At 37.5% G+C, this 9714-nt stretch overlaps 1 protein-coding gene and 1 non-coding gene across 2 annotated transcripts; one reads left to right on the top strand and one right to left on the bottom strand.

The window, feature by feature from the left end:
- Positions 1-6609: 6609 nt before the first annotated feature.
- On the bottom strand, positions 6610-7868 carry LOC133785497 (uncharacterized). The gene is made up of 2 exons (XM_062224727.1): positions 7562-7868; positions 6610-7433 (listed from the first exon to the last, which is right to left on the bottom strand). The coding sequence occupies exons 1-2, from the start codon at positions 7866-7868 to the stop codon at positions 6610-6612; spliced, it is 1131 nt and encodes a 376-aa protein (XP_062080711.1).
- LOC133787500 (small nucleolar RNA R71) lies at positions 7505-7610 on the top strand. Its single transcript, XR_009872519.1, has one exon. It is a non-coding gene; the product is annotated as a small nucleolar RNA R71 (small nucleolar RNA).
- Positions 7869-9714: the final 1846 nt, after the last annotated feature.

Genomic DNA, 9714 nt, shown 5'->3' with positions numbered 1-9714 from the left:
TAAATATTACCCTCAATATCAGTCATATTAATCAAACCTTAGGTTAAAATTAATATTCTTAAACTATAGGTTAAACTTAGAAAATCTACAAGTGTTACTATGAGTGTCCAAATAAATCCCGACTTGAACCAAAAATCCACAGTCATAAAGACAATACTATTATTACTATAATACTACTATCTAACTAGCTAAGTAAAGTTCTTGGACTCTATAATAGAAGAAACGAAGAGGTTTCTATCATCAACCTTCAAGATGAAAGATCTTGGAGAATTTGACACCACACGTGGTATCAAAGTGAAGAAACATAGTAGGGGTTTTGCATTGGGGCAACCCCACTTTATTGGGAAAGTATTTAACAAATTTAACCATCTCAAGGTTAAAGATCCCAATACTCCATTCGACCATAGTGTTAAACTAGAGAAGAATGAAGGAAGAACGGTGGCCTAATTGGAGTACACAAGTGCTATAGGGAGTCTTATGTACGCCGCCCAATGTACTACTCTTGATATAACATTTGTGGTAAGTAAACTTAGTAGGTTTATGAGTAATCCAAGTTTGGATCATTGGAAGGCTATTGGGAGAGTCCTAGGATATCTCAAGGAAACCAAAGGACTAAGCCTTCACTACTCCAAATTTCCTTCAATCTTAGAAGGATATACAGATTCAAGCTGGATATCCAATCTTTGGGATAAATTGTCTACCACTAGTTGGGTATATGCACTTAGTGGGGGTGAAATTTCTTGGGGTTCCAAGAAACAAACCTGTATATATCATTCCACTATGGAAGCAGAGTTCATAGCTCTAGCTGCTACTGACAAAGAGGCCGAATGGTTATGGGATCTTTTGATGGAGATACCCCTAATGAAAGAGAATGTATCCATTATATCAATAAATTGTGATAGCCAAGAAACATTGGCTAGAGCTTATAGCTGAGTGTATAATGAGAAGTCTGGACACATTAGTCTAAAACACATTAGTCTAGACACATTGTGATATGTAAGAGAATTGATTTAAAGAGGAGTCATCTCAATATCATATGTGAGAACAAGTGAAAACTTGGCAGATCCTTTCACTAAGCCACTAACAAGAGATTTAGTGGCTACATCATCTCGAGGGATGAGACTTAAACTCCCTAAAGAGATTCATGTTTGATGGTAACCTATCTTAATACTAGTTACTTAACTAGTGTTAGGTTCAATAGGTAATAACAAGTCAATCAAGTGTGTTTACCCAAAAATGGCTCCTGATGACATGGCAAGATTTTCTTCCACGTGGTTGGCACGTGGCGGTTTCGAGTGGATGGACCCTGTTTGACCATCAACCGGATAATTTTTGATTCGTGAAGTCTCACGATTAGGTGTGACCGATCTGGTTGCATACTTTCAGTTACTTCTTTTCGGATATGTAATCTTTTAATAAGTGCATTTATTATATTTCCTTTATTACCTTGATATGTTGACCTTATTTGTAATTAAGGTCCATCGGCCCATGTAACCCCCTTGAGCCTATAAATAAGAAGGAGAGGGATCAAGGAAGGGACTTTTGAACTTTTGATCTTAGTATTCATAGATTAGAGCATAGTGTGATTATCCACCAAAATTGTAATCCGCTTAAGTCTTGTGAAACTCGAGAACCCTAGTTCTTTGATCACAATAGTGGGATTCAATATCAATAAGAACACTAAGTGGACGTAGGTCATTACCATCTAGTTGGGGCCGAACCACTATAAATGGCTTGTGTCATTTATTTTCCATTTGATTATCTTCTTGATTTCCTTTTGTTCTTTGCCGTTTATTTGACTCCGTGTCGTTGGCCAAATCAAGGGTCAACATTTTGGTGCTTTCATTGACAGATTAATAAAAAACTTCAAGAAGATCAAATAGCGAAGACATCAAAGAGAGTTAGGAAGACTTCTGGCACTGCATCCACTAAGTCTCCTCCTCCAAATGTGGCTGAAAATGAGCCACACTTGGATTTTGAGGAGGAAGAAATGGATTCTGAAACGCTGAGGAAAACACTGAGTGTGTTTCAGGTTGAGTTGGCCAATCTGGGGACCAATCAAGAGAATGCGGCGGAGACCTTGGTGCTATAATAGAGGGAAATCGAGCATTAGCGTCTGGAACTGAATGAGCGGCCAGCAGACATGGACCATCCGCAGAGAGATGCCACAGCTGCTTCAGAAGCAGCCATTCAGTTGGCTCAGGGACAAGCAGCGCCGGCTTCTCAACCAGATCAGCCACCAAATGTACCACTGCAACGGGCCCCAAATCCAAGTCCTCCGCTTCAGCTAGCAAGCCCTCAAAGGCCGGAGCAACCACCTGTTGCTCAGCAGGATATCTCAATTCAAGATCCTAAGCAGGAACCATCTTCTCAAGCATGGTCGAGGCAATCCCTAACGCCAGAGGCAGAATAAGGTCGAGCAGCCTCCCCGAAGCACTAGGCGCCCAGTGGTCGATGAGAAAAATCCACCAAGCAGGGGGAAATATCCTTCTGCTAACAGATGGCACACGAGTCAGGCTTTGCAGTCAGGGACCCCCCACGGCATAATAATGCACGGGGACCCACCGACCAACGCAGGCCTCCCCTTGACGCTTGGGAGATGCAAGATAGAGGAGGAAACAGCGTGACCACCCAGTCGCGCTATAGTCGGTCGCAGTTTAGGGACGACCATGATTATAATGAGGCTTATTCTGGTAGGAGAGATGCTGGTCGAGGGCATGAGGAAAGGGGTGGATACAGGAACTCCCCACCGAGAGAAAATAGGCCTACAAGCCAAAACGCAGGGGGGCAGCCAAGATACCACAACGTCTTTGATCGGCTGGGCGCTAGCGAGCAAAGGCATAGAGATAATGACCTGAGGGATGTGCTGAACGACAGGCGCAAGAGGCACGATGAGTACGCTCCTCCAGCACCAGTCGGCCCAGCGATCCCAGACGCTGTACAGGTGTTGCAAAAATTCAACATGCAAGTATATGTATCGTTTCCCAAGTAATAACTCACGTAAGTGAGATCGTTCCCACAAGGACTGTAGCTAAGTACCAATTAATTGAATTTTTATTTCTATCTGGCTATCGACAATAAATTGGTTTCAAAAATATTAAAATAACAAAAGCAATAAGTATAAAATAACACTATGAAAGAAAACAAATAATTGTTAAAACTTCAAAAATAAACAACTAAGGATTTTAATTTCATAAACTATTCACTTTATTATTTCGCTAATTAGACTTCACAATTCTGCTTCCTAAACTAATAGCGAATTAACAAAATGATTCTTACTCTTTTTCAAGAAACAAGAACCTAATTTACATGTGAGTTTTCTACATTCTTGTGATAAATTCCAACACGTAAAAGGCATTGAATACAATAATCCTAAAACTACACAATTCATATAGGTATTTTCATCCAATATGAAAATTGTGATTATTCAATCATAGCATAATCAATTCTAACTTTTCAGATTTCGAATCAAAATCATAAATCATGCAAATGGTGATTAAGCATTCACAAGCATTAAGAATAGATCAAATAATTTAGAATAGAAGTGAAGAAAGAATCATGAAATCCTCATAGAAAATAATAAAGATCCAAGGGATTACATTAAAATCCCTAGAAACAAAATTTAGTTCATAATCATAATTCTAAACATAAACAACAATGAAAAATAACATAGAATTCTAAGGTAAAAGAAAAAGAACTCTAGAGAGTGAATGGAGATGCTCCACGATGTCTTCCTTGCTCCCAAAATCGTCCTCCCCAAAATTTCCTTTCACTCCTCTCGAAATTAGGTTAAAAACCTTTTTTTTCGTCAGAAGCAATGTGGGCCGCAGCTCAACATTTCAAGCGCCGCAACCCATGTCAAAATTCCTAGGCAGCCAAAGCTAGGCGCGCCGCGGCCCAAAACATCGATTCTGTTTAAAGGGTTGACCGCGGCTCCAAAGCACTCATGCCACAGACCTTAAGACCTTTTTCAAGTCATGCATTTTTAAGCCCGAAAAATCACCAACGCCTCCAAATCACGTCAGGATCAATCCTTTGTCAAAAATATCACCGAAACTTGGATATTTCTTCTCTATTTGGACCTTTTTCCTCCAAGTACTCAAATCTCCCTTTTTTTTCAAAAAAACTACAAAAAAAACAAATAAAAGCATAAACCTGAACTAAATGAAAGAAAAATGACATAAAAGACTACCTAAAATGCCACCTAAACATCACATAAACTAGACTCAACAAACTCCCCCAAACATAACCTTTACTCGCCCTCGAGTAAAGAACAACTTCAAACTTAAAACATAACACATCACAAACAGTTAAGCCTTCATAGTGTGCACATCGCATTGTCATCATTCACAAAATATCAACTGCATTTTACAACAAGAATTTCGGTCTGATCACTCTAACAATTTATCTGAATGCCTCCATTGGAAAATATAATATGATTTGCAAATGACAAAATTATCAATTAGAATACATCATACATGTCTTACTCATACCAATAATCCACTAACCAATATTCAATATGCTTGCATACTTGCCTTTCTCCACTAATGTCAACCACTCATGTTTTGGAATCAATAGGACTTGTAAGGTTCATAACATTGTGGCTTAGGTAACGGTAGTTGAAAAGATATTTAGGCTCCATTATACCATAAACACATCAAATACCAGTTAAACCATCTTTATTTCCTCTTATAATCATCCCTCAATGCACCACTTTTGTTTTTTTTTCAACAACTGAGAAACTTTTTTTTAAAAAAAATGCTTCATCATCACTTTATTTACTTATTTTTCACTCTTTAGGTTTTCTTTTTTTTCCTTTTCTCTTTTTTTTTTTTTTTCTTTTTTCTCTTTTTTTTTCTTTTTTTTTTTAAAAGGATAAACATAAATTAGTGATGTTGTAAGAGCTTTTACACTTCTCTCAATCATTAAAATACATTATTTACCCACATCTCAACAATCTTACCCAAACAATTCATTTCCCCCAAACTTATTTCTAAGCTTATGGCATAACTCAAGGACAAGGGAAAATAGTCATGGGTACATTTTTGGCTTAATAGTGTGGTTAAACAATTAATCAAGCAAGCTAAGGCACAAAAGGGCAAACTAAGGATAAAAAAATAATATCGGTAGGCTTGAAAGGCTCAATCATTCCAAAAAAGTTGCCTAGATCATTTCCCAAAATACATGCCATCAAGGATTTCGTCTCAAAAGACAAGAAACACAAGTTCTATCTTATTCTACAATTCATTCCTCATACCCAAGTAAAACATGTATAACATAGGCTAATTACTCACATTTACACAACATATTCAAATTTCCGAGAAGCATTAAAATTAATCGAAAGAGTAATCAAACCAAGCACACGGTTATTCACACAATCGCTATTTCACAAATGATGACAAACGTCAATCTTAACGAAATTTCATCGGCTTAACTATTCAACAATAAAGATAAAACTAAAATAACAAAAATTAAACAAAAAGAAAAATAATAAAAATAAAAACAAAGTCAAAATGATAAGCCCGTCCCCCAAACTTAAATTTCACATTGACCCCAATGTGCACATTAGAACCCAAGAGAAAGAAACTTACATAACAACGAAAACATAAACTTGAGATGCCTCTCAAGGGCACTGTCGTTAATGTCATTTAGCCGGATTCTGACCACTTTATTAAATTCAACTCGAATCAAAACCACCCCTCATATCCTTGAGGGCCATAGTATCATGAGAAGATACTCGTTTCTTGATACTGCACATTTTTTTAACTTTCCACCGCTCATGAATCAATCGAACTTTCTCACTAAACATCCTTTTCACTTTCTTATGAACTATTCACTTTCCAACTTCAACCATAGATTTCTTCTTAGTAACTTCAAACTTACTACCCTTACTTTCCACCACATCAACTCTACAACAAGTTGGAACATCCGTTGTTGCAAAAACATTAAATGTTACCTCTTCTTTTTTACACTCGCAACTTCAACTTGCCTTTTTGCACATCTATTAACGCCCTACCAGTTGCTAAAAATGGCCTTCCAAGAATAATTGGCACATTGACATCCTTCTCCATGTCAAGTACAATAAAGTCTATTGGGAAGATGAACGTGTCCACTTTTACCATAATATCTTCAATAATTCCCCGAGGATGTGCTATTGAGCTGTCTGCCAACTGAAGAGTCATTGTTGTAGGTCTTGCTTCCCCAAGCTTCAATCTTCTGAAAAAAGAAAGCGACATTAGATTAATGCTTGTCCCTAAATCACATAGAGCATTCATGCTCTCAAAATTCCCAATAGTGCAGGGTATTGTGAAACTCCCAGGATCTCTCAGTTTCTGAGGAAGCTTCCTTTGCGGAATAGCACTGCACTCTCTGTCAATGCCACAGTTTCGTAGTCCTCCATCTTTCTATTCTTTGACAAAATCTGTTTCATGAACTTAACGTAACTTGGCATTTTCTCCAAGGCCTCTGCAAAAGGGATGTTGATATGCAGTTTCTTGAATACTTCAAGGAACTTAGAAAATTGCTTATCCAAGTTGTTCTTGCAGAGCCTTTGAGGGTAGGAAATCTTGATGTGATGGTCAATGCTCATGTGTGGTGTAACTACTTTGGTCAGGAGGTCTTCAGTAACCTTCTCTTCACCCTTCTACTTGTTCTCAATAGTAGGTGCCTGTTGATCCCTACTTGCTCATCTTTCTTCTCCATACTTGGTCCCTCATACATGGTTCCACTCCTCAAGCTAATAGCCTGACACTGTTCATTAAGATTTCCCTTCGGATTCACTTCTGTAGTGCTTGGCAAGTTACCTTGAGCTCGGCTTGACATTAATGTGGCTAACTGTCCAATCTGAGTTTCCAAGCTTTGAATTGATAACCTTGTTTCTGTCATAAATTGAGTTAACACATCAGCCTGACCATCTTGTTTTGCTTGCATCGGTTGTTGTGTAGGTCTCAATTGTTGTTGGTGAAAAAATCCAGGAGGAGGCCTTGGGTACTGAGGTTGGCTCTGCTGAAACTGCTGCTGACTACCTTGATCACTTGTCCAAGAAAAATTTGGGTGATTCTGCCACCCAGGACTGTAACTCATGGAATATGGGTTATTGGAGGGCCTTGGGAATTTCCCTAGCGCTTTCACTTGCTCGATAGGCATGTTATTAAAATCCCTCATTGTGCATTGTTCAAATGAATGAGGTCCCCCACATAACTCACATATGACTTGCATCTGCATAACGGGAGCTTGAATACTGTTTTTTTGTAACTGTTTTGTCAATGTTGCCACTTGAGCTGACAACATCGAGATGGCATCCAATTCATGCACTCCAGCCACTTTCTTAGTGCTCTCCCTTTCTGATGGCCATTGATAGTTATTCATAGCCATTTCTTCCAACAGATCATAAGCCTCATTTGCGCTCTTACTCATGAATGCTCCTCTAGGCACTACATCAATGATTGTGCGAGTAGTACCACACAAACCATTGTAGAAATTATGTACCAACATCCATCTCTCTATTCCATGATGTGGACACTTTCTGATCAAATCCTTAAATCTTTCCCATGCATCATACAAAGTTCACCCTCCAACTTGTAGAAATTATTGATCTCTCCTCTCAACTTAGCTGCCTTCGCAGGAGGGAAAAACTTGGAGAGAAACTTCTGAGCAATGTCATTCCAGGTAGTAATCGAATTGGGTGGAAAAGATACCAACCAACTCTTAGCTTGGTCCCTCAAAGAAAATGGAAATAACCTTAATCTGATGGCATCATCGCTAGCTCCATTCATTTTAAATGTCTGGTAGAGCTCAACAAAGTTAGCAAGATGCATGTTGTGATCTTCTATTGGATATCCCCCAAATTGAACAATATATTGAACCATTTGGAGTATGGCAGGCTTAATTTCAAAATTGTTGGCATTGACAGCGGGTGATTTGATACAAGATTGAACCCCTATCACAGTAGGCAACACATAATCTCTTAATCTTCTAGCTATTTGATTCAGACCATTAGTTTGATCCTAAACATCACCCCCGTTCAACACATTATTATTAATCGCCGGATCAGCCATGATAGTGTCAACCTCTGTTTCCAACTTTTTCTTTCGTTCATTCAGTCTACAAGTCTTCTATATTTCAGGATCAACAGGCACTCGAATAACAGGACCTTGGCGTCGCATAAACTACCTGGAACTTGAGATGAGAAAAATTAAGACAATGAAAGAATTAGTAAAACTAAAAATGAAATACCAAATTAGAATAAAATTCAACTATTTTAATATTAGCTAAAAACAGTCCCCGACAACGGTGCCAAAAACTTGTTGCAAAAATTCAACACGTAAGTATACGTATCGTTTCTCAAGTAATAACTCACGGGAGTGAGATCGTTCCCACAAGGACTGTAGCTAAGTACCAATTAATTGAATTTTTATTTCTATTTGGCTATCGACAATAAATTGGTTTCAAAAATATTAAAATAACAAAAGCAATAAGTATAAAATAACACTATGAAAGAAAACAAATAATTGTTAAAACTTCAAAAATAAACAACTAAGGATTTTAATTTCATAAACTATTCACTTTATTATTTCGCTAATTAGACTTCACAATTCTGCTTCCTAAACTAATAGCGAATTAACAAAATGATTCTTACTCTTTTTCAAGAAACAAGAACCTAATTTACATGTGAGTTTTCTACATTCTTGTGATAAATTCCAACACGTAAAAGGCATTGAATACAATAATCCTAAAACTACACAATTCATATAGGTATTTTCATCCAATATGAAAATTGTGATTATTCAATCATAGCATAATCAATTCTAACTTTTCAGATTTCGAATCAAAATCATAAATCATGCAAATGGTGATTAAGCATTCACAAGCATTAAGAATAGATCAAATAATTTAGAATAGAAGTGAAGAAAGAATCATGAAATCCTCATAGAAAATAATAAAGATCCAAGGGATTACATTAAAATCCCTAGAAACAAAATTTAGTTCATAATCATAATTCTAAACATAAACAACAATGAAAAATAACATAGAATTCTAAGGTAAAAGAAAAAGAACTCTAGAGAGTGAATGGAGATGCTCCACGATGTCTTCCTTGCTCCCAAAATCGTCCTCCCCAAAATTTCCTTTCACTCCTCTCGAAATTAGGTTAAAAACCTTTTTTTTCGTCAGAAGCAATGTGGGCCGCAGCTCAACATTTCAAGCGCCGCAACCCATGTCAAAATTCCTAGGCAGCCAAAGCTAGGCGCGCCGCGGCCCAAAACATCGATTCTGTTTAAAGGGTTGACCGCGGCTCCAAAGCACTCATGCCACAGACCTTAAGACCTTTTTCAAGTCATGCATTTTTAAGCCCGAAAAATCACCAACGCCTCCAAATCACGTCAGGATCAATCCTTTGTCAAAAATATCACCGAAACTTGGATATTTCTTCTCTATTTGGACCTTTTTCCTCCAAGTACTCAAATCTCCCTTTTTTTTCAAAAAAACTACAAAAAAAACAAATAAAAGCATAAACCTGAACTAAATGAAAGAAAAATGACATAAAAGACTACCTAAAATGCCACCTAAACATCACATAAACTAGACTCAACAAACTCCCCCAAACATAACCTTTACTCGCCCTCGAGTAAAGAACAACTTCAAACTTAAAACATAACACATCACAAACAGTTAAGCCTTCATAGTGTGCACATCGCATTGTCATCATTCACAAAA

Source organism: Humulus lupulus, chromosome 6 (assembly GCF_963169125.1).
Source record: "Humulus lupulus chromosome 6, drHumLupu1.1, whole genome shotgun sequence".
NCBI classification, from domain to species: domain Eukaryota; kingdom Viridiplantae; phylum Streptophyta; class Magnoliopsida; order Rosales; family Cannabaceae; genus Humulus; species Humulus lupulus.
The sequence above is the reverse complement of the archived record's forward strand: the minus strand, read 5'-3'. Positions and strand labels throughout refer to the sequence as shown.